General features: G+C 62.1%; 1 protein-coding gene across 2 annotated transcripts; it reads left to right on the top strand.

Annotated features, from left to right (window-relative positions):
- The first annotated feature begins 863 nt into the window (after positions 1-863).
- On the top strand, positions 864-22295 carry SEMA3F (semaphorin 3F). 2 transcript variants are annotated; one of them, XM_041462859.1, is made up of 19 exons: positions 864-999; positions 3918-4081; positions 12348-12508; positions 12658-12720; positions 13153-13272; positions 14595-14675; positions 16697-16790; positions 17111-17230; positions 18212-18351; positions 18437-18551; positions 18738-18807; positions 18914-19058; positions 19173-19395; positions 20206-20294; positions 20636-20677; positions 20834-20991; positions 21075-21142; positions 21606-21739; positions 21813-22295. In XM_041462859.1, exons 2-19 carry the CDS (start codon positions 3970-3972, stop codon positions 22221-22223), a joined length of 2346 nt encoding a protein of 781 aa, XP_041318793.1. In that variant the 5' UTR covers positions 864-999; positions 3918-3969; the 3' UTR covers positions 22224-22295. The 2 variants fall into 2 exon arrangements, with proteins under 2 accessions (XP_041318793.1, XP_041318798.1); XM_041462864.1 differs by lacking the exon at positions 14595-14675.
- The last annotated feature ends 2300 nt before the right edge of the window (positions 22296-24595 follow it).

Below are 24595 nucleotides of genomic sequence, written 5' to 3'. Positions count from 1 at the left end.
CCATATCTGGGTGAGGAGGCCCTGACAGAGGCCCCCAGCTTGGCAGAAACAGAGCAAGGGAACTGAGACACATGCCTGGCACTTGGGGGACTCCAAGGTGTCCCCTTCAGGCAGGAAGGACCAGAGCAGAGCTACAGAGCTCAGCTGCACAGCACCTGCCAGTCGTTGCCTTGGGTGCGCAGGGGGACGGTGCTGGGCAGGGATCACCCAGTGCCGGCCCAGGAGAGAAGGGTCCCGGGAAGGGATAGCCAGGAACCAGCAGATCCCGGATGCCAGGCACAGGTACTGATCTGGGATCACCCAGGTGCCAGCAGGGCCGCGGATGCTGTGCAACCAGAGCGGGCAGGGGTCACCTGCCTGCCCTGGGCTGGGGCCAGGGGTCACCGGCGGGGGTACCCGGGGCGGGGGCGGCAGAATGAGCAAGGTGGGGCTAGGGACGGCGCCCCGCTCCCAGCATTTGGAGATGTCGTGTCTGCGAGACGGTTTTGGTTTCTCAGCGGAGCCGGAGCTCTCACAAAGCCGCCGACTCGCCGGGGCTCGGCTCCCCGCAGACCCCGCCGCCCCGGGCCGCCCCCCGCCGCGGCAGACAAAGGAGGGACGGCACTTATTTATCCGCCTCCTTCCCGGGACCGGCGGGAGGGTGGCGGGCTGCGGAGGTGCGACGAGCCACCGGCGGGCAGGCACGGCGCGGCGGGGCACCGCCTGCACCCCGCAACAAAGGGCCGGAGCAGGAGGTGAGCGGCGGGGCGGCGCCGGGGCTCGAACCTGCGGCCCGGGGCGGTGGGAGTGGCCGGGGGCGCGTCCATGAGCAGGACGCCCCCCGCGGCGGGCCCGCGACGGGGCCCAGTGGGGGCCGGGCCCCGCCCGGAGCCCGCCCCACGGGCCGGGGCCGCGGCGGCAGTCGCGGCCGAGAGATGGCGGGGGGCCGCGGGACCCCGGCGCGGCGCTGAGCCCCGCCGCCCTGCTCACCGCCCGGCCGCCGCCGGGACCCCCGCGGAGGTAAGAGCGGCGGCGGAGCGGATGCCCGGCGCGGGGGGCGCCCCGGGAAAACTTTCCGCCGCTCGGAACTCGCGCGTGTGGGTCCCCCCCGCCGCAACTTGCCGGTGAAGCGGGCAGGTGGGGCTTGGGCTGCTGCCGACGGTGCGGTGCTGGGACCCCATCCCCGAGCCGGCGGCGGCGGCAGCGGGTGCGCTGGGGACCCTCGCTCCCCGCCTCGCAGCGGGGTAATACCGAGCTGGGGGTACAGCCGGTGCCCCTGCTCCCGGGAGCCGCGGCTGGGCAGGCGCGCCCCGGTCCCGCTCGGGGCGGGGGGACTGTCGCAGGGGACGGGAGCTGGTGGGGAGCTCCCCGGGCATGGGGACTGCGGCAGGGCTCGGCGGCGAGCGGGTGCCCAGGGAGGGGGTGCCGGGGGAGACACACACGCCGGAGAACGCCCGGCGCCCTGCAGCAGGCTGGCGGAGCCCGCCCCGGTGGGACGCCGAGCCCGGCGGGACCCCGCGCCCCGGGGCTGCGCGGAGAACGCCCGGGCGGGGGGCGCAGGGGACAGCCGGCGCTCCCTGGGGACAGGCCGGGCGTGCCAGAGCGCAAAGTTGTGCAAAGTTATTTCCCGTGTGCTCGGGGCCGCGCTGGACATTTAGCGTTATTGTATTATGTTATGTTATTTTTTCCCCCCTATTTTTCCCCCCTTCCCACTGATGGCATCGCGCGCCGTGGCCGGAGGTGGGCCAGGCTCCCCTCCCACTGCCTGTCCTGCCTCTATTGCTTTTCCCTCCCAAAATGTTTCCTGCTCTCTCCCGGGGCCGCGGGGAGCAGGCGTGTAGGCAGCGCTACCCCTGGGTCCCCCCGGGGCTCTCCCGAGGCATCCCCTCGGCCCTCTTTGGGGGTTCGATCCCCAAAAGGAGTCCCTGTTCCAGACGAGAAAACCTTTCCCTAATTGCTGGGGCTCGGCAGCGCTGGGTTGACCAGCCTGGGGAAGGGGGAATAAAGCCGAGTGGGATTTTGATCTTCCTGCGGCAGCACAAGCAGTGGCCAAACTTTAATTGCTAAAAAACTCCTCCAAGCCCAGACAGCCCGGGGGCTGGAGGGCAGGAATGTGGCCGCTCTCCCCTGGAGTTCTCCGTTTCCCCCGAGTGCAGATGACCCTGGAAATGGACATTTCCTGGCCAAGGTGCACTCCGGTGGCCCGTTTCCCTTTTTTGCTTTCTTGGAATTTGCCTTTCCCAGCCGGGTCTGTGTGCCCCCCACTCACCGCCGGCCCTTTCCCCTCTCCTCGCCCTGCGCTTGCTGCGCTCCCCTCCTCTCCCTCTTTTCCTTTGTTTGCCATCTCGCTCCCTGTCTCTGACGCGTACGCCGCTCCATCCAAATGCAATAGTAGGATTTGCCAGAATTATTTCCTAAAGCTGCCGGGGAGAGGGGGGAGGTTTGGATGGAGGGGGGTTATTTAACTGCAACCAACTGGAGTTTTGGCTGGTGGAGGAATTGGGGGTGCAGGCTGTCCCGGCCTGGCGCTGGTGGGAAGGGCAGAGCCTGGGAATGGGTGGGAGAAGGGGGAAGGCAGCCTGAAAACGGACCGAATACCAGTACAATGGAGCAGAGCTGGGTGTGCTCAGGGACAGAGGAGCAAATTGAAATATTTACTGACCCCAAAGGCGAGAAGGAGGAAAAAAATACACATCCCCGGGGAGCAGCAGTGCCACCACACTCGGGGTCCTGCCCTGCTGCTGGTGACAGTGCTGCTGCCCTTGCCCTGCTTGGGGCTGGCGGTGTGGGTGCTGTGCACTGCAGGAGAGGCCAGCCAGACCACCCGGGTGGGGTGCAGGATTGCCCCCCTTGCAGCTCAGCATCTCTCTCCGGGGTGTCCCAAAGGGTTCCCAGCCATCCGTCCAGCTTCTTTGGGTGTGCCTGTCCCCCGTGGGGCTGTGTGGTGGCAGCTGGCAGAGCCCTGGAGGGCATGGCTTGACTGGGGTGTCACGGTGGGGACCCCTGTTCCCACGGGGCTGGCTGGATGCTCCCCACATGCCTGAGCCCACCCGGGTACTGTGGCACAGTGCGTCCCACCCAGGCGCGCAGCTCCCTGGGGACACCAGGGGCTTCCCACTGCGGGCCTCCTCCCAAATCCTGCCTCAGTGCCCTGCAGACCCCCAGGAGGGTGCTGCCTCGGGAGAGGGGCCTGACCCAGGGGCGGTGTGTCCAGGAGGGGCAGTGGGGGGCGTGGGGGGCACCGTGCACCGTGCCGTGCCGGGGTGCGTGTGTGGCTTGCTGGAGGCAGCTTGGCGGACTCCGCTCAGTGCCGGAGCCCCAGGGAGTCCAGCTGCCTGGCACACAGGCAGGGCTTTTTTTTTTTTCCCTCTTCTTTTTCTTCCTCTTTTATTTATGAAAAAAAAAATCCTTTTTTTTTTTTTTTTTTTGTACGTTCTTGGAATAATGAAGTCCAGATTTCCTTCATGTTGGAAAGATTTGATCCCAGCTCTGCTTGCTGTGGCTTTGCTGGGGGCTGGGAGGAGAAGTGGGGAGGCAAGGGCTGGGAGTGGGACCCCTTTGGGTGCCAGGGGAGGGAAAGCCAGCCCAGTGGGGGGCTGGGGATGCTGCAGCTGAGGGGGGCGGTGAGGAGGGATGGAGGGATGCTCCTCACCTGGCCGAGGCTCGCCAGCTGGGCTGGAGGAGGGTGCTGCAGCGGCTCTTGCCGCGCTTGCCTCGCCCTGCGTGCTCACTGGGAGGTGAGGCTGTGGCCCCCCGATTTGTGCCCCCCACCCCCCAGTCTGCAGAGCAGAGTTCAGCCTCCCGGGGCTGGCTTCCAGTCCTTCCCGGAGGATGCTGCGTGCCAGCGGGTGATGGAGAGCGCGATGTGGGCTCGTACCCCTCGGGGGGTGGTGGGTGCAGTGAACTGACATCCCTCCCACGTGTGCCCTCCTTGGCAGGCTCGGCTCCCCCAGACTGCCCTCGCTCTCGGCGCCCAGGCGCGTGCCCACCATGCCCGTGGTCGGTGTCCTGCTCTGGGCCACCCTGCTGACTCTGGGCTGGCGGGCTGCCCACCCCAAAGACCACGGCTTCGCTACCCCCAGGGTTCAGCTCTCCTTCAAAGGTAAGAGTCTGGTTGTTGGAGTGGGGGGCAGGGTGGGCCCCCAAGATGGAGGAAACCATGAGCACCCCGGTACAGGCTCCTTCTCCTCTTCCTCCTCCTTGTTTGGGGGGCATCAGCGATCTGCACCCTCAGAAATCTCCACGGGGATCTGTATTCAGGTGTGGCTGAGCTCCCGATCTGCACCAGCACACGCAGCCTTGGGGGGCTGGTAGCCTGCCTAGTCCCCCCAGTGTGCTTCCTGTTGTGGGTGGGTGGCTCCCTCCATCTGGCAGAGCTGGGTGCTGAGGTGCAGGAAGCCCCCCCGGCAGCACCCCGATTCCAGACAGCAGCTTGACGCCGCCCCGACCCCCCCAGCTGGTATTAACGCCTGGGAGCTGGCAGGGAGCCGGGAGAGGCAGGAGGGGAGGGTGCTGGGTGGGGGGAAGGGGCTTAACCCTTTCGTACCGGGGCTGCTTAGCCCACCCAGCCACTCCAGGAGCTGTGGGGGGACCTCTGGGTCAGCTTTGGGGTGCTCATTGGTGGAGGGGTTTGTCTTGAGCTCGTGTTTTGAGGTTGCTGAGCAGAGCAGGCTGAGGCTGATGAGGCAGCTCCCAGGGCTGCAAACCTTGAGGAGCAGAACGGAAATTGTTCCTGCTGGGGGCTTGCCTGCTTGGATGTGTGTCAGGAGGTGACAGACACGAGGAGTCTCATGTCTGCCTGCCCTTGGGGTCTGTGGGAGAGCTGGGGCTGTGCTGTCTGTGCCCCTCCTTTGCTGTCCCAATGTGCCTTTGCCCTCTGGTCACCTGCTGAACCTGTGAGCCCAAGGATGTGGTGGCAGAACTGATGGTGAGCACAGCAGAGCCAGGCAGGAGGGGCCGGGGGGGCTGACAGCAAACATGGGGAAGCAGCAATAGCCATGGGTGTTACAGGCTGGTCTTGACAGAAAAAATGGCTGGTATGAAGAGTCTGGGGACAAGTCCAGGCTGGAAAGCAGTGAGCAAGTTCCTCCCCAGAGGCAGGCGCCACTTTCCTCTCCAAACAGCGTTTTTGGAGGGTTTGGGGGCTGCTGGGGCACTTTAGCTGCTGTACAGATGCTTCTCCACCTTGGCTTAAAACACCTCTTCCTCAGAGCTGTGGGGAGGGGAGGCTCCAGCAAAGTCCCAGCTGGACCTGGTGCCAACCACCACGGTGTACTCCTGGACTGAGATTAATTCTGGATAGGCATGGTTAAGCTTGCTGTGCCACAAGCTAGGGGCTGGTTTGGGGTTGGTTTTTTTTGGCCCCAGCTGGTTGGAGCAATGGTTCCTGGCTGTGCTCAGGATCTGCAGTCCTTCTCCCTCCTGCCTGAGGTAGTTTGGCAGGGCTCCCCCTGCCCTTGCTGCCTAGAGGGAGGATTTGTGGTGGGAGAAGGGCTGATTTGCACTGGCACATGGAGAAGAAATGCCAGCAGTGTGCTGGTTCCAAGCACACTGGGGCTGGGAAGGGATGCCACTCGCCTCTTTCCTGCCTGTACTCTGACATGGGCGGCAGTGGTGGAGAATTCTCCCAGGGTCTTCCTCGAGGGCCAGCTGGGAGCCACACACCAAACTGGTGGTGAGCAGCTTCCTGGGCTGATCATCTGCATGCAGCCTCCCTGAAGCCAGAGAACCATGAGATATGGGGTGACAGTGGCATGTCGTGGATGGTCCAGCCCCTTCTCTTGCCTGGAGAGGCAGGGATGAAACCCAAATGCCCGGCCCCAAACCTCCCAGTGCAGCTGCAGACAGTGGGCTTGGGCGTGATGGGTCTGGGCTGGGGGACATTGGTGTGATGAGTTTGGCTGGGCTCTGCTGTCGGGAATGGCTGTGGTGCCACAGGGGACCAGGTGGCTGTGCAGTCACAGCTGCTGGGTTGGGGTGTGGGTCTCTAGCACAGCATCCCTCTGGCTAAAGCATCCCAGTGCCAGGGTGGGATCGAGGTGGCCTCGTGGCCAGGCTGCTGGGGAAGAAGCTGCCGTGTCCCCAAGCGTGTCCCCAAGTGTGTCCCCCGGCGCCTTGCCCGGGTGGCCGCGCTGCCTGGAGCCCTGCCAGCTGCGGGAGCGTCTCCGGGTTTGTTTGCCTTTGCTTGTTATCGCGCGCCAGAGGTTTGTCGCAGCTCCCCGGGGCCTGCGTCATCCTCCACGGAGCCCCGGCGTCTGAGTGCATGAAAAAAATACATCTATAAAATACTGAAGTGATAGGAAAGGGGTGGGAACTGAGCTGCTGTGCCCCGGTGCGGGGTGATGGGCTGGGCAGGGTCAGTCCTCCCCCCATCCCGTCACTCCCGTGGTCTCTTTACGTCTGTCCTCCTCTCAAGGCTTTCCTGTCCGTGTGTCGGCAGGAGGAAGGTGACCAGCATGGAAAGAACAGTGCTGGGAGCGGCTCGGCACAGCTCCCTTTTGCCAACAGCTCTTCCCAGATCCCAGCCCAGTGCTGGCCAGAAATAGGGTGGATATTTTTAATCATCTCCGTGCTAACAATTCACTCACTCCCCATACTGCTGTACACATCCTGCGGTCCCCTCTCCTCCGGGCCGGGGGCTCGGGCACCAGAGAGGCTGGCCCATTCCCCACAAGGATGCAGGAGGTGATGGTGATGATGGTGATTCATCCCTCCGTGTCCTGCTCCCTGTCCAGCGTGGGAAAAGCGTGCGGGAAGGAAGGGTGGGCTCTCGCCCCGCATCACGGCGGGAAGCCCTCGAGGTCAGGGCTCTCCGTGGGGCTTCCAAACGGGAGCCACTCCCCCCAGCGAGGGGAACAGCCGTGCTGGCACCTCTGGAAGAGCTGTGGCTGAGGTCCAGCTGGGGGCAGCCCTGGCGGGGAGGGGCAGGGTGAGAGGCAGGGCAGTTCCTGCAGGGGAAAAAAACTACTTTAAAAAGAATGAATTGAGCATGGAGTCTCCTCTGGGCTCTGCTTCCAGCCCCCTGCGTGGCCTCGCTCCTGCCTGCCTCGTGCCTCAGTTTCCCCTCCCACCCCGCTGGCATCTCCACCGGTGGCCAGGAGATCCCGGCACGCTTGATCCGGGCCAGGGGATGGCAGATGGCTGGAGAGGAGCCCGGACAGGGGACCATGTCCTGGGGGCCACCCAGGCGCCCTCCTAAGCTGCTGCAGCTGTGGGCACTGCTTGGCGACAGCAGGATGGGATAAACAGGGGGGTGCGAGCAGGGCCAAGGGCTTAGGGACAGCCAGGGCTGGGAGTGTGCTGGGAGCACTGGCACTGTTGGTCCCCACCCTGGCCTGAGTGCCCCATGCTGCTCCTCAGAGCCCGTAAAGGTCAGGGGGATGCCGCAGTCCCCTTTCCCGTGCCCTAAGGGGCGGGGCCGTGGGGCTGAACCCTGTGACCCCTAAGAGGATTTCCTTGGCTGGGACAGTGGGGGGCTGCGGCAGAGCCCCTCCACCCGCTGGGACCGGCTGCTGCTGGGACTGAGCTCCCTGGCTCCGGCTGCGAAGCTCCATAAGCTCCTTAAACCCTCCCTCCCCCAAAAACCCTGTGCAATTTCAGCCCCCCCAAGCCTATATCTAATAAGCTAGTTATCCCTCAAATTAACAATGCTCCTTATGGAACAGCGTGGCCCTTGCCGAGGTCCTGGCAGGGGTGTTCTCCCCACCCCAGTGCTGCTCGGGCACAGAGCAAAGGGCCTGGAGCAGCCTCAGTTTCCAGCCGGCACCGTGCCCTCCCCTCAGGGGCTGTGGAAAGAAATCATGTCCAAACATTAAACAAAAGAGCCCAAAGAGCAGTGGGTTGGGGCACCTCAGCTCAGCACTTTGCTTTTGGGGGTGATTAAACTATTTTTTTTCCTGAAGCCAGGCTCTTTCCTGAAGGGGATTTCATGCTGCTGGAGCATCCCCCGACGCAGCCAAGAGCCTGGTCTGCACTGCACAGTGATGCTTGCTGGGGACGGGGTTCCCCCCGCAGCGCTGCTCGCTGGGGCACACGCACACGCCAGCGCTCGGGGCAGGCTGGCCCGGGGATGAATCAGCGGTTTCCGCTGAAAAAAATGTGGGTTTTCTTTTTATTTTTTTAATTGTTTTTTGGCTTGTGCCCAACCGGCCGGGCTGCGAGGGCTGCGGGGAGCGCCCGGCCGGCACCTCTTTCATCCCGAGGGATTTGACCCGGGCGGCTGCAGCACCTGTCCTGTGCCGCGGTGCCGGCATGGGATGATGCTCCAGGGGGCAGGAGATGGTCGGGGCTGGAAGGCGGCAAGCGGGAACAGGAGTTATTTCATCTCCCAAGCCCCTGCAAGGCAGCTTCGGTTTCCTCCCACCTGTGAATCGGTTAAATGGGAAAAGAGCTTGGCTGGGGGCCACGGAAACTCTCTTATTACATGTAATTAGCTTAATTACATCATAAATAACCCATCAAGGGGTAGCGGAGTGACGCTCAAACAAATAAGCAATTCTGCTTTCATCGGACGACCCACCCAGCTCTTTGATCAGCCCCAATACCAACAAATGCTTTAACCACGAGAGGGGCACATCCAGCCCCCTATCCATCTCCTGGCATTGCTCCCCATCCTGCCCCTCTGACGCGTACCCAAAAAGCTGCATCTCAAATTCCGAGCAGGGAAAAAAATTAGTAGGGAACATAATCAAAATTTGGGGCACGCTTTTAAATTTGTGGGATAAAACGCTGCAGGATAGAGATGGGATTTATCCCTGCTGTGCCAGGCTCCCTTGGGATCAGTGCTGGGCTTCTCCATCGGCATTTAAAGTGAATTCATTCTTCCCCACGCAAAGAAAGGGCTCCCGAAAGGCGCTGGCTCCGCCAGCCGGGGTGGGGGGGGTGGTAGGGGGGGCGGGAGTGCGGTTATTGAATATAAACACGTCGTGTAATTTACATGCTAATTATGTTGAATGCGCTACAAGCCCATAATTAGAATCTAATTAGGTGAGAGCGCCTGTAATTGGTTTTGGGGAATGCAGTGATGGTGCACCTGGGGAGGTGACCCGCTCGGGTCGTAATGGCATTAACTCTTCATGCGGGTGCCCTGGTGATGTTTGGGGGAGTCGGGAGGATTTGGGGACTGGGGTGGGGTGAGGAATCCCACGGGGTGCGCGGTTTATCGAGAACCCCCAAAATCTCCCTTTTCCTTTGGAGATCAGCACTGGTCTCCGTGCCAGTGGGTGATGAATAGGGACCAGTCACCCCTGCCCGATGGGGGCCAGCGGTGACAGTCAGCAATGGTGGACAGCTGCCGGAGCTGGGAATGCAGCCCGAAACTGGCATTGCGGGAGGAATTTGGCTTTGCAGAGCACGCAGTCGGGCGGTGGTGCCGCGGGCAAAGCAGAGCATCGCGCCTTGTTGCCATCCCTCGGGCTCCTGGCCGCCGGCATCACTCGAGGGCGCAGGGTAATTACAGCTCGGCGCCCAAGGACACAGAGCGATTGCGGGCAGGCGGGTCCCGGGGGGCTCGGTGGGGGCTCCGCGGAATGTTGTGAGGGGACGGTCCCCACGGAGGCCACCCTGGCTGTGATGCCGAGCGGCTCCTGGCTCCGGTGCTCGGCAATTAAAATAGGATTAGGCTCCCGGCCAGCCGGGGAAGCTCTGCCGGTGCTGGGATTGGCAATGGCAAAGCAGGAGGGAATTTGCTCGTTGGGGCGCATCGGCTGGTGAGCGGGCTTCTCCAGCCCGGCCGGGGCCCCTGCCCCACTCCATCCCCAGGGACACCCATAGCTGCTGGGGGCGGGTTTGGGCGCACTGGGGGATTGGGCAGCGCGATGGAGGTTTGGGAGGTCAGAGGTTGCGGCAGGCTCTTTGCAGAGGGCGTTACGGGGCAGCGGGTCCGGCACCGCCCTGCTTTGGGAGAGCCCCCTCTGATCGCTGGCCCGTGGGGGTTGAATGGAGCCACCGCTGGGGCGCCAAGGCCCTTTGTGCTACTGGCCCTGGCCCCGCCAAGCCCTGGAGACGCCCGTCCTAATGGATGTGGGATATTTGGGGCCATCAATGGAGCCCTCCACCACCCAGTGCCCCGGCAATCCAGGATCCCAGGGCTGTTGGTGCTGGTGTTCCCAGGCTTGGCAGGCATGACGGATGAGGGGCTGTCCGGGCACGGGGGCTCCTGTACAGTTTAATTGCCATCCCTGTCTCTGCCTGCTCCAGGTGTCTGTCCTGAGTGGGAAGCCTGGGCGTGCAGTTCCATCATTGGCAGCTGGGGACGAGCTCTTCTGCTCTGCCTGTGTCACTGACTGCCAGAGCCACCCTGCCCTTTCCTGGCTCCCGAGCTCTGGTCCGCACTGGCACCAGCATGGCACTGGGGGAGGCACCAGCACACACACAGAGTGTGGGGCACACACCTGTGCACACACAGTGTATGGTTGGTGGGGCAGCTTCAGGACATAGGACAGGTAGGGAGCAGACCCAGTGGGCCATGGCACAGTCAGGGACCGCTGCAGGACAGGCTGGGGACGCCATGGGTGGCATGTGAGCCAGCGCCAGCAACAGGGAGCATCTGGAGCCCAGATGGGCCAGGCAGGAGGAGGAGCCTGCCGTGGGTGGGTGGGTGAGCAGCTGCCTGGCTCCCCATCCTTGGCCCTGTTCCACTGCACCTCTGCCATGGCCCCCTCGCCTGCAGCCCAAATTCCAGCCCTTGCACGTGCCCACCGTGCTCATCCCGCCATCCAGGCTGGCAGACAGGCAGGCCCCAAGCCCCCAAGCCGGCAGAGGTTCATGTCCCATCCCGTGACGCCGTTTCCCGCAGCCGGCTCCGACGGCTCCCACGCTGTGTGTGTGCTCCGGCCTCGCTGCCGTGGCCCGGCGGGTCCAGCAGCCGCGGGACTGGGGACCATCAACCGCTGCCAGCCGTGGGACAGAGGGGCTGCCCTGCAAGGGAAGGGACCCTGGGGGCACCTGTGGGACATTCCAGTCCCTTGTGCAGCTGGGAGGTGGGAGGTCAGGGGATCTGCAGGCACTTGGCCTCCCGCTGGGAATGGAAGCTGGCTGCTGGAGCCCTGCCCAGTGCTGCCTGGAAGTCGGTGTGATGCTTCCTGACCTGCAGGACCCTGCTCTGCTCCTCCCCAGGAAGGGTCCTCAGAGCTGCTCCTGGTGCCTGCACAGGGCACCCCTCTGCATGGAGGGACACACTCCACAGGGTGAGGGTGCTCACTGGATCAGTGTATCATGGATGTGGCATTCGATGGCTGTTGGTGGCATCCAAAGAGGATGACAACGCCAAAGAGTATGGCATCTGGGGCAGATGGCATCCCACGAGTGTGACATGCAATGGCTGAGGATGGCATCTGATTGTTGTTTGTGGCATCCAAAGAGGGTGACACCTTTTAAAAGCATGGCATCTCCAAAGGGGTTGGCTTCAGAGGCTGATGGCATCACGTGGAGATGGCATCCAATGGCTGTTGATGGCATCCTAAGAGAGCAGCACCTCCAAAAGGAAGCATATGGGGAAGATGACATCCCATGGGGATGGCATCTGATGGCTTGGAGTGGTATCCAAAGGGGTGGCATCCAGGGCAGATGTCATCCCATGGAGGTGGCGTCTGATATTTGGGGGTGGTATCCAAAGGGGGTGACACCTCCAAGGGGAGTGACACCTCCAAAGAGCGGCATCTCCAAAGAGGTGGCCTCCAGGACAGATTGTATCCTGTTGGGGCAGGGTGCTCTGTCTTACTCGTGCCCTGGCCCCTGCCGCGTGGTTCTTGGCACTGGCCCACATCATCTGCAGCACTTCTGCCTTCCATCTGGCTGCCTCGTTGCACTTGTGAATATTCATGACCCTCATTATCCTCTTTCACTCCTTGCTCCCACACTTAGACTAAAAATAACTTTCCAAGGGGGGATGGGGTGTGCGGGGCGGGGGAGAGGCTCATCACCTCCCCTGGAGCTGGTTCCTTGGGGTCCCAGCTCTCCCATCCTACGAGCCAGAGGCTTGGCTGGAGCACGGGGTCACAGTGCAGGAGGGGGATGATGATGGAAATTTTGAGAGCTGTGGTCTCTGGGCTGAGGTGGCAGAGAGCTCCAGCCTCCTGCCCCATCTCAACAGCAACCTCCGCTCCCTGCTGTGGGGTGCTGGAACTCCTGAGCCCAGGTTCTGGTGAGTTCTCTTCTGGCCACTCTTGGTTGTCCCAGCTGGCCATGAGCATCTCTGTCATTGTCCCTTGTCCTGCACAGAGGCGGCAGTATCATGGTGCTCATGGAGTGGAAAGTGGGCACCTCTTCTCACAGGGTGTCCTCCAGCTGGGCCCAGGCTTGGACTCAGGGATGACACTGGTGAAGATCGGGGTCCCTGGGGTACTGACACCTTCCCTTTCCCCCTGTAGAGCTGAAGGCCACGGGCACAGCACACTTCTTCAACTTCCTCCTCAACTCCAGTGACTACCGCATCCTGCTGAAGGATGAGGACCACGACCGCATGTACGTGGGCAGCAAGGACTACGTCCTCTCGCTGGACCTCCACGACATCAACCGCGAGCCCCTCATCGTAAGCTGGGGGTTGGGGGGAGCAGGTGGAAGGGGATAATTGGGCACTCTGGGGACCTTTTTGATGCCAGAGCAAGAGCTCGATGGGCATAATGGTGCTGGTGGGGCCAGGTGGGAGTCCTGGTCTCCCCTGGGTTGCTGTTTCCACAGATCCATTGGCCTGCGTCCCAGCAGAGGATCGAGGAGTGCATCCTATCAGGCAAGAACAGTAATGTGAGTAACCACCATGAACCCCCTTCTGGTAGTGGAGTGGGGCTGGTGCCGGGCACTGGAGTGGGATTCATGTCCCTGTATCCTACTCTGGAAAAGCCACCCCCTAGCATGTATAGCTATGTGGAGATGGGGTGGCACTCCAGGGTGTTGCAGTGTCCTGTCACCCATTCTGTTCCAGCCAGGCAGGTCCTGGAGAGCTTTCTGGGCAAGTGGGAGGCCAAACTCCCCATGCTGCTCTCTCCTACCAGCCAGGGCTGGGCCCTCCGTCTTGCCAGCTCATGGCCCATGCCAGCCCCTGACCCATGCTGTCCCATGCTGTCCCATGCCACATGCCATCCAGTGACCTGTTCCATCCCGTGCCCACACCAACACAGCCCCACAGCAATCTATATCCCCCGTGCTTGGTTTGACGTGTTCTCCTCTGCTTCCCAGGGGGAGTGCGGCAACTTCATCCGCCTGATCCAGCCCTGGAACCGGACACACCTCTACGTGTGCGGCACTGGCGCCTACAACCCCATCTGTGCCTTCGTCAACCGCGGGCGCAAAGCCCAGGTGAGGGGCGGGAGGGATGGCGGTGCTGAGCTGGCGTCTGGCACGGTGCTGCTGGCACAGCCCCCAGGACACTGCAGCGGGGTGGGTGCTTGGCTCAGCTCTGCTGGCTGGTGGGGGAGGTTGGGGCTGAAGGTTGGGGGCAAGGGCGGCTGGGGGTGACCATGGCTAACAGTGTTGTGCTGCTGAGAGGGGCCAAGCCATCTCCACAGACCAAGGACTTCTCTTCACGCTGGAACGTGGCTGTACTCTGATGGCAGCTTCCACACAACGTGCCCTCCCACCCTGCTGGCTGCAGCCACTGCTGGATCTCCACTGGGACAAGGGACATGTCAACCCAGCTTACCACCTGCTGCCAGGCTGCTGAGCCCCTCAAAGTAGATTCCAAGGATGCCAGCACCGGTGCTGCACAGGGAGAACCATGCAGGGATTGTGCCAGCTCCTGTGGCATGTCAGGAACATCCCCGGATGGATGCCACCCAGACCAAGGACCACAACATGCAGTGACAGGGTGGCAACAAAGCTGCATGCTGCCAGGCAGGAGGTGTGGCAGACAGAGGAACATTTTCAGGACGGCCTTGGGAGGGAGCTGGTCTCTGCAAGTAGCAGCATGAGTATCCCAGGGGTCCCAGGCCCTGTGAGGTGTCTGTCCCCTCTGCGCTGGAGTGACAGGTCCCAGGCTGTGTCTTCTCCTGAGGCTGGAGAGGGAGTCACCAGCCCAAACTGATGGAGGATCACGGCGCTGGATATGAAAGATGGGCGTCTGCCTCGGAGCCCCCAAACCTGGCATGGGCACTGAAAGAGGTGGATGCTGCTCAGACCATTCCAAATTGGGATTGGATTGGGACTGAACTGGGGAGTGGCAGCATCTGAGGAGGACCTAGGGTGCTAGTGCAGACGAGGACAGCACTAGCTGGCCGGCAGGGTCAATGGCAGTGTGGAAGTGTTCCATGGGCAGTGTGAGCCCATGATGCTAATAGCTTTGATGCTGAGGCATTGCTCACCCACACAGGAAGAACAAGGCAGGTGCCATTTTGGAGCCACCAGGTGTGAGCCCAGACTGGCAGGCTGTGTGCAACCATGTCTTCACTCTCTCCAACTCCATGCTAAGGGCACCCCAGTTCTGTGGGAGAGAGCAGGATCCATCCTGGAGAAGCTCCTGCTGGAGGCCAGCCCAGCCTGGAGCATGAAGGAACGCAGGGGGACAGCAGTGCTGCTGCTCAATGGGCATCCATCACCGCAGCTCTCGGGGTCCCCTGCTCACCCCTGTCCTGGGGGGTCCTTCCCTGCCGGCGCTAACTCTCTGCCCTGCTCCTTTTCCCCAGGGGTTCCCGCCGAGCCAGCCGGGAGGCCGGGGAAGCAGATCCACCGACAGCCCCCTCAGCCCGAGACCAGCACAAAGCAAGGTGGGAACCGGTCTGGGAGCCCGCCGCAGCCGTGCCCGCCTGGCGCAGGGGCACACCAGAGCCGCGGGCTCCTGCATCCCACTGGCATGCTTCGACCCCTGGGCCGGGCGCCGTCCCCTTTCCTCCCAGCACAGCGTCTCCCGGCCACCGGCCTGGCGTCGGCTTTCCTTCTCTCACTAACTCCTTCCTCCTAGTCCATGTAGGATCCCCCCCGTGGGGGACACTGTCAGGGATGGTGGCTCTCCACCCACCGCTGACTTTGCCTGACTCCAGGCTTGCTGTGTCCCTTGGAAGTGGGGCCATGTGCTGGCAGAGCCACAGGGCTTGGAATGATTCGGGGGAGGATGCCCGAGTAATGTGCAGAAGGTGTTTGGGTAGGGCCTACAGAAGCATTACTGACAAGCTGCTTTACCTTGCCCCAAGAGGGGCTTATGTCATCCTGGCAGTCAAGTGCACTCAGGGAGGTGACAGCATCCCCGGCTTCTGGGAACACCCCAGTGTGCAGCCCACCCTGACAGTGTCACCCCCGAGCCTCTCCCCTCCGGACTAACATGGGTCAGTGCATGGGCTGGGGAGCATGGCGGACATGGGCACCCTGGTGCAGCCTGGGGCTCGCCCAGCTCCTTGGGTGGTTGGGGACAAAGGGTGATGCTTGGCAGTGAGCATCTCCCAGACTGTGGGCAGCTCCTGCTGCCAAGTCCCCAGTGCCAGCTGGGAAAACGCCGTTGCCATTTCAGCCCCCTGAGGTCACCCCTGCTGGGGAGAGGGTGTGTGTCCCAGCAGGAGCTCCCTGGGGGCTGCCAGCACGTGCTTCCTGGCAGCTCTGATGCATTTCAAGGTGCATTAGCTGATGAGCAGTGCCAGCACCACAGTGGCTCCTGTGTTGCCTGACAAGGAGAGTGAGATGGTGCAGCCAGTGCCAGGGCTGTGCTGGAGACAGAGAGGTTGTCCATGTGAGGTGTTTGCCCACTTCAGGAGCAGGGCCAGCGTTGGGCAAAGGTGTTTGTGATGGTGATGGTGGCACGGACAGCACAGTGCAGTGATGAGGATGGTGAAACATGGCTGTGCCCATCTCTGGGCATGGGTGCTGCTGGAGGAGCTGGTGTGAGCAAACCCTCTAGTGGGAGATGCCCACAGTGACATCCCAGCCCCTCACCCTCTCTTGTTCTTCCTAGAGCCTAGGTGCCACCAGGACCCTGCTGGCCTCTCAATGGAGGGTGGCTGTCACCGTTTCTATCACCCATGTGCCCAAGCCAGGGCACAGGGCCAGTGGGCATCTGCCCAGTTTGGTTGCTTAAGGTCCCCCCATGCCCAGGCTCCCCATGGATGCTCTGTGCTGCTGCTGTGTCTCAGCTGAAGGTGGTTGCTATGCCAGGGTGAGGAGTGACCTGGCTGGGCCAGCCTGTCCCTATGTGCCCCCAGCCAGCACTGGCAGAGGATTTTGAATGTGCCTCCAGAGGCAGTGTGGGTCTCGCTCCTGGCTGGGAATGTGTGACGGTGCCAGGGATGGCCACGGGAAGGCAGAAGCGACAGTAGGGAGGCATCCCACGGAGCAGACACAGCATCTCACTGTGTGAAGAAAAGCACTGGAAAATGGCCCCTGGCAAGAGAAGTGCAGTGGGTCCAGCAGCCAAGCTGTGCTGCAGGCCAGACCCTGCCTGCTGAAGCTGCTGGAACTGTGTGACCTTGCTGGGCAAGCAGCAATTTGCAGCGGAGCCAGCTGCAGTGAAGAGGCAGTCAGAGGAAAATGTTTTTCCAGACCTGGGAGATGGATGCCCCACTTCAGCCTGATGGCTCAGCCAAGTCTCCAAGTGGTGGAGGGCATGGAGAAGAACCCAGCATCTTTGGAGGAGACGCTCACAGGAGCTTCAGCTTCTCAGGGGACCTGCAGACCCCTTCCACATCTGTCCTCACTGCTGTGCACCATCCTAGAGGAGGCTGCCTCTCCTGGTGGGTTTTGGGAGTCACATAAATGGAGGAGTGAAAGTCTAATCACCTGCTCCATCTGTTTCCTTCTCCAGGATTATATCTTCTACCTGGAGCCAGACAAGCTGGAGTCGGGCAAGGGGAAGTGTTCCTATGACCCCAAAGTAGACACTGTCTCTGCATTAATAAGTGAGTCCTGTGGCTCCCTGGTGCCAGTACTTCCTGCTCTGGGCAGAGGGAATATGCAGGCGGGATGGAACAACTGCTCCCACCAGGAGCAGGGTTCCTGCTCCACCACCCCTGCCTGCTTCAGCTGGCCAGGCACCTGGCCCAGCAGAGGAGGGGATCGTGGTTACAGACCAGTGCCAACCTCCAGAACTCTCTGGCATGGTCACAGGCAGTGGCTCCTGGCTGCCTGGTGGCTACTGGCCTGGTCTGGGGCTGGGATTTGAAGGAGGTGGGTGGATGGGATGAGGTGGGGATTCCTGGCTGACCTCTGCCCTCTGTAGATGAAGAGCTTTATGCTGGCGTCTACATCGACTTCATGGGCACGGACGCAGCCATCTTCCGCACCATGGGCAAGCAGACAGCCATGAGGACAGACCAGTACAATTCCCGCTGGCTCAACGGTGAGTTCAGGTGTCACTGGCCAGGTGCCCTGGGGACCTCATGGCTCCAGCCCTAGAGATGAGACCTGTCAAGTGGTACTGCCTCCTTCTTCCAGAACAGAGACAGCAGCTAGGGGGGTGAGCCCTTGGGTGGGTGGGTGAATGGGGTGGATGGATGGATTGATGGACAGAAAATGTGTGGGTGGATGATGGATGGATGGATGGATGGATGGAGTGATCATGGATGGGTAGATTGATGATGGATAGCTGGATTGATGATGGATGGATGGATGGATGGATGAATTGATCAGAGATGGATGGATGGATGGATGGATGGATGGATGGATGGGAAGGCACAAGAGCAGGGACAGCTGTGTGGGGCAGTGACAGACACGCCTGGAGCTTTGCTGGGCGGCGGGAGCAGGCTGGTGAGAGATGGGCTGGCTCTGTCGGTGTCAGTGTGTGGGTTTCTGCAGCGCTGAGATGTCAGCCGTGTCGCCTGCAGTCGGTGACCCCAAACATTCATTCTGCCCCCCTCGGAGCACCCCTGCCTGCGGGGCAGCAGCTGAGTAAACAGAGCAGAGCAGATGGGATGATCCTGCCGGGCTGGGGAGCCAGCGGGGTGGTAACCCGAAGAGGGGGAGCTGTCAGCGCAGGCTGGACACTGGCTGATGGATGGCAGGGAGAAGCTTCCTGAGAAGCTTCCATGCTGTGTGGTTCCTTCCTGGGGGGAAGACTGGTTCCCACCACCTTGCTCATAGAGCTGATGTATCTCCAACCTGTGGACCTCAGGAATGCTCCCAGGGACCCCAGAGATGCTTCAAGCCTCTCCTGGTGCATTAGAGATCACAAGAGACACTCAGAGATGTAGCTCTCACTCTGTGACAGTGCTTTTCCAGGAGTGAAGTGATGCTTCAGCAAAACGGGGCTGAGCATCCTGCTATGGCATGGAGCAGCAGTGCCACTGGGCTGATGGTGCCATGCTGTGCTGTGCCATTCCAGACCCAGCCTTTGTCCGTGCCCAGCTCATCCCTGACAGCAGCGAGAGGAATGATGACAAGCTCTACTTCTTCTTCCGAGAGAAGTCGGCGGATGCCCCACTGAGTCCTGGGGTCTATTCCCGCATCGGGCGCATCTGCCTGGTAGGTGTAGCAGAGGACAGGGAAGCCGGCAACGAAGTGTGCAGGGGGAGGGACAGGGCTGAGCACAGGGTTCTCACTGTTGCAGAATGACGATGGGGGCCACTGCTGCCTTGTGAACAAGTGGAGCACCTTCCTGAAGGCCCGGCTCGTCTGCTCTGTGCCGGGACCCGATGGAATTGAAACGCACTTCGATGAGCTCCGTGAGTGTGCGAGGAAAGGGAGGGGAGCCTTCTCTACCCCTGCAGGCTTGGGGGGCACCCTGGGCAGAGCTGGGGACATCCCTGCTGCCCCCTGCCTCTTGCTCTTCCATGGGTAGCTGCTCTGCCTGTACCCTGGTGTCCCTGCCTACCTTCCCTATGGTGACGCCTCCATCTTTCTGTCCCAAGAGGACGTCTTCATCCAGCAGACTCAGGACACCAAGAACCCTGTTATCTACGCTGTGTTCTCCGCTTCAGGGTGAGTGCTGACCCTCCTGGCACAGTGCAGGAGAGGAAGGGGTCTCAGCTGGGTGGGTGTCCTGGCAATGCCATGACAAAGGGTGGCAGCAGGTCCTTGTCCCCAGGTCGGTCTTCAAGGGCTCTGCTGTGTGCGTCTACTCGATGGCTGACATCCGCATGGTCTTCAATGGGCCCTTTGCCCACAAGGAGGGACCCAACTACCAGTGGATGCCCTACACAGGAAAAATGCCCTACCCCCGTCCAGGCACCGTAAGTACCCCAGGGCACCACGGGTAGGTGAGCCAGTGCCTGCCAGGCAGCCAGCACCCTCAGACCTGTGCTCGGGTACCAACTCGCCAAGCTCTGATGGTGTTTGTGCCACAGTGCCCTGGGGGGACCTTCACCCCATCCATGAAGTCGACCAAGGACTACCCTGACGAAGTGATCAACTTCATGCGCGCGCACCCGCTGATGTACCACGCCGTGTACCCCACGCACCGCCAGCCGCTGGTGGTCCGCACCAACGTCAACTACCGCTTCACCACCGTGGCCGTGGACCAGGTGGACGCGGCAGACGGGCGCTATGAGGTGCTTTTCCTGGGCACAGGTACCCACGCCGCGCACCGCGGGGAACGCAGCATGCTCCGGCGCGGCCCCGGAGGGCACGGGCACCACCAGGGCTGGCCAGAGCACGGTGCCCTCCACCGCTAGAGCGGGGTGAGGGGCTGAGAATGCCCCCCTGAGATCCCTGCCCCTCCTCAAGGCTCCAGACTGTTCTTTCCCTGTCCCGATGCCATCCCACAGACCCTGCTGTCCTGCCTGGTCCTTCCCTTAGCTCAGCTCCTATCCCTGAAGCCAGGGATCCAGCATGATACTTCCCATCCTAGGGATTCTGCCATGCAGCCTGGTCCTCCCCTTGTCCTGGTGCCTGTTCCAGGGGCCTCATCATCCAGCCTTATCTTTTCCTGACCCTAGCACCCATCCAATGTGCTTCCTACTGCCTGTCATCATCCAGCCTTGTGCCTTTCTTGCCCAGTTGCCCATCCCAGAGGCCCTGTCCTTCCCAGATCTCAGTGCCCATCCTGGGCGCACTACCATCCAGGCCAGTGCTTCCCTTGCTCTTAATGTGCATCCCAGAACCCCTGTGATCCATCCTGGTCCTTCTCTTGCCCTGGTGCATGTCTGCATGCTGCTTTGGGCACTCTCTGGCACTCTGGTGGCACTCTAGACACAGCTGGTTACCTGAGCTGGCACACTCCACCCAGACATAGCTAGCTGCCACAGCAGGAGAGAGAGATGGGGATGGGCCTTGGGGATCCTTCCTTTCCACAGGCCCAGCAGGGACCCCCTTCACAGACAGGGAGGGCATGGGTGCCCAGGGTAGCACTGAGCACCTGGGCACTATGGTGTCTTGCAGATCGGGGCACCGTGCAGAAGGTCATTGTGCTCCCCAGGGATGACATGGAGACAGAGGAGCTCATGCTGGAGGAGATTGAAGTGTTCAAGGTAAGGGCTGGCATGTCCTCCACCCTCTGCTGAGTGTTCTGGACCCAGCCAACCAACCCCTTGGGGCACCAGCTAGCCCCTTGAGTTACCAGTCACTCCCTGGGACAGCAGCCAGCCCCTTGAGACATCAGCCAGTCCCTTGGGACACTAGCTACCTCTTGGCCAGCTCTGGAGGGACTCCAGGCTTTGGTCCTCCAGCTCGCTTCCCACTCACATCTCCCGCTGCCTGCTCTGCCTGCTCCAGCTGCCTGTAGGGTTTCTGGGGTGCCACCCCAGACCTGGGGTGTAGCATCAGTCCAAGCAGTCATCCCTCCATCTTCTTCACTCCTGCTCTCATCCAGGTGCCAGCACCCATCAAGACGATGACCATCTCCTCCAAGAGGGTGAGTCATAGCAGAGACCTGGGTGGGCAGATCTCATCCTGGTCCCAGCGGTGGCATTGCCCAGCGCCACCACAGCACCCGAACAGGATATTTGCAGGGACCCTAATGTAGTGGGGATGAGGTAGCAGCTCACCCTGTCCTCCTTGTTCCCAACAGCAACAGCTGTATGTGTCCTCGGCCGTAGGCGTGACCCACCTGGCCCTGCACCGCTGTGACGTGTACGGGGAGGCCTGTGCTGACTGCTGCCTGGCCCGGGACCCCTACTGCGCCTGGGATGGCAGCGCCTGCACCCGCTACTCCGCCTCCTCCAAGAGGTACAGCGGGGGCCAGGACCAGGGGCAGGGGCAGGGAGGGACCCCCAGCCACAGGCTCCCCTCTCACCTCCCACTTCCCGCAGGCGGAGCCGGCGGCAGGACGTCCGGCACGGCAACCCCATCCGGCAGTGCCGCGGCTACAACTCCAACGGTGAGAGGGGCCTGGGCAAGGCCTTGTAGCATGGGGCAGCTGGGAGGGGAGGCTGAGGGCACGGGGCTGCAGCTGGGCATGCAGGGATTCCTTGGCGGGTGGATGTATGGGAAGATGTATGGATGAATAGGTGGGTGGGTGGGTGGTTGTAGGGAGGAAGATGAACAAAGATGAGTGGAAACATTGGGGATGAGAACAAGCACAGATGAATGGGTTGGTTCGTGGATGGATGGATGGATGGATGGATGGATGGATGGATGGATGGATACATTGGGGAATAGGATGAACATGGATGGATAGATGGGTACATTGGGGATGGATGGATAGATGGATATGTTGGGGAGAGATTGAACAAATTTGGATGGATGGATGGATGGATGGACACCCACCCTTGGAGACAGAGGGGGCAAGGGAGAAGTGCAGTGGGCTGGGGGTGACCTGGCTGCCCACGGCCCCCCTGCAGCTAACAAGAACACGGTGGAGGCCGTGCAGTACGGGGTGGAGGGCAGCACAGCCTTCCTGGAGTGCCAGCCCCGCTCGCCCCAGGCCAGCGTCAAGTGGCTGCTGCAGAAGGACAACAGCGACCGGCGGAAAGAGGTAGGGCAGGGCACTGCTGGGGTGTGGGGGTGCTGGCTGCCAGCGGGCTGAGCCGTGCTCCCTGTCCCCCCAGCTGCGGGTGGAGGGCCGGGTGCTGCGCACGGAGCAGGGCTTGCTGCTGCGCGCCCTCCAGCTCGGCGACAGCGGCCTCTACTCCTGCACCGCCACCGAGAACAACTTCAAGCACACGGTGACCAAGGTGCAGCTCCGCGTCCTCAGCAGCCGCGCCGTCCACACCGTGCTGGTGCAGGCGGAGACCCCCCCCGGCCTGCCGGGCGCCCCCACTCCCCGCTACCAGGACCTGCTGCAGCTCCTCAGCCAGCCTGAAATGGGACTCCTGGACCAGTACTGCCAGGGCTACTGGCGCCACACGGCCGCCAGCCCCCCGCAGCCGCTGGCTGGCCTCAAAGCCAAGGAGCAGCAGGACCAGAAGAAGCCTCGAAACCGCCGGAATCACCAGCCAGAGACCTATGGGCATACATGAAACCATCATCAGGGACTTTGCTAGCACAGTGGTCTATTTTTCCCCCCTTTTAATATTAAAAATATCTATAAATAAATAAATATATATATATATATACATCCATGCACACACACACACGCAGACACATGCGCTCCCCCCTCCCACGGGAGGTGGTATTTATTTGTAGCCTGTACATAGTCACTGGGGTGGTGCCACCCCCACCTCCCAGCTCCGGGGAGGAGCAGGGACCCCTGGGGAGGAGCAGGGACTCCTGAGGTGGCTGCAGCCACCATCGCTGTCTTCCCCCCTGCCCAGGACCCCCAGATGCCGTGGTGCAGGGACCATGGGTCACCGCAGCCCCTCTCCCACGCAGCGGGGCATGGCACCGTGCAGGGGATGGGTGCCCTTGTGTGGGAGGGGATGATGTCCTGGGGCAGGCACGGGGGAGGCAGTGCTAGACAAGGGCTGCCCACTGCAAGCTGGGCATGGCCATCGTAGTTTTGTGCCTCAGTTTCCCCCCAGGGTTGTGGAGGAGCAAGTGCTTTCTGTGGGGAAGCTGTAGGCCAGCAGGCAAGCTGAGGAGGAGGGGTGAGGGTACACGGCTCTGTCCCCTCCCTGGGGACATGGCAGGGGTGAGATGGGACCTCGAGGTAGGACCGAGGTGTTCGGCCAGTAGTGGGGGCTTGGCCCCAGGGTGGTTGGATGGAGAAGGGAAGGAGAAGGGGCCATGCTGGTGTAAAACCTCGAGCTGCTGCTGGGGCTTGGTGGCAGTGGCACCCAGAGGTGTTTGGGACCCCCAGCCCATCAGCCACCCTCTTTGGGCACCCCGGTGGGTGTGCAGGGTTGTAAATAGTTGTACATGGGGACCACAGGGGTGAGCAGGGCTGAGTGTGCCCTGCTGAGCTCGGGGCACTCCCGAATAAACTCTGGCTTTGGGACAGACGCGGGGCCTGCGTGTGCTCTGTAGGGACGGGCCTGGCCCCACCACGCGATCCCTGAGCGCTGCAGGGCACGCGGGGCTGTCCCTGGTGCTGGGTCACTGGTGCTGGGGCACACAGGGCTCTGGGGAGGTGGCAGCAGTGGGCGGCACTGCGGGTGTCGGGGCGCACTGGGCTGGGCGGGTGGCCGGTGCCACCACTGGGTGTTGCTGAAGGCACTGGGAGCACTCGGAGTCACTGCTGGGGGCACGGGAAAGTGCTGGTGGCCCTGAGGAAAGTTCTGGAACACTGGGATATGGTACTGGGAGCTGGCACTTGGCGGTACTGGCGGCACGGAGCGGGGCAGACACTTAACAGAGGGCACTGAGGGTGGCAGTGGATGGGACTGGGAGCGCTTTGATTGATACTGGGGTGGCACCAAGCTCCTCTGAGTAGTTCCAGGAGGCACTGGGGTCAGCTCTGAAAGGTCCTGGGCTGTACTGGGGGTAGTACTGAGCACAACTGGGAGGGCTTGGAGAAGTGCGAGGCATGAGGGCAGCAGGAGCTGGTACTGGGGCAGTGCTGGTGGTTCTCGGGCTGGCTGGGGCTGTAGTGGCAGCTCTGGGCTGTGGCAGGGCCCTGTTCAGCACAGGGGGATGGGTGGCACTGTGCTCCTCTGGCAGCCGTGGGAGGCGCTGCTGTGGGGACTGCGGGTGCTGGGGCTGTGCTGGGCTGTACTGGGCATACTGGGGTGCAGAGCTGTACTGGGGGTGCTGCAGCGCTGCGCTGGGAGCGCTGGGCTGTGCTGGGAGTGCTGGGCTGTACTGGGAGCTGCACTGGGCTGTACTGGGAGCCCTGGGCTGTACTGGGAGCTGCACTGGGCTGTACTGGGAGCACTGGGCTGTACTGGGAGCTGCACTGGGCTGTACTGGGAGCACTGGGCTGTACTGGGAGCACTGGGCTGTGCTGGGAGCACTGGGCTGTGCTGGGAGCTGCGCTGGGCGCTGCCGCCCTCTGGCGGCCGAGCGAGGCGCTGCAGGAGAGCCGCGGCGCGGGGACAAGGGAGCGCTGGGGACAAATGGGGACACCGGGGAACTGGGCTGTACTGGGGGCACTGGGGCAGTCCTGGCAAGGCCTGGAGTCACAGGGGGTGGGGGACACCGGGGAGTCACTGCAGTGCTCCTTGGGATACTCCGTTTTGCTGCGGTGGCCACATGGTGGTGGCAAGGGGGGACACTGGGGACATAAGAAGGGGGCGCTTGAAGGCACACTGAGGGACCCAGAGACATTGGGGGCTCACTGCCGCTGGGATGGTAACACAGAGGTGGCGGTGCAGTGCCCCTGGACGTTGGACAGGGCTTTTGGGGTTGGGGGGGTGTATGGTCCCCACACAGGAGCTGGAATTGCTTGGGAACACTGGGATTTCCTCCGTAGTCACTGGGGATGTTACTGGAGAGGGCTTTGGAAACGCTGTGG

The sequence above is a fragment of the Pyrgilauda ruficollis genome, unplaced genomic scaffold (genome assembly GCF_017590135.1).
Source record: "Pyrgilauda ruficollis isolate IOZ18807 unplaced genomic scaffold, ASM1759013v1 scaffold10, whole genome shotgun sequence".
NCBI classification, from domain to species: domain Eukaryota; kingdom Metazoa; phylum Chordata; class Aves; order Passeriformes; family Passeridae; genus Pyrgilauda; species Pyrgilauda ruficollis.
This window is presented reverse-complemented; position numbering and strand designations above follow the sequence as displayed.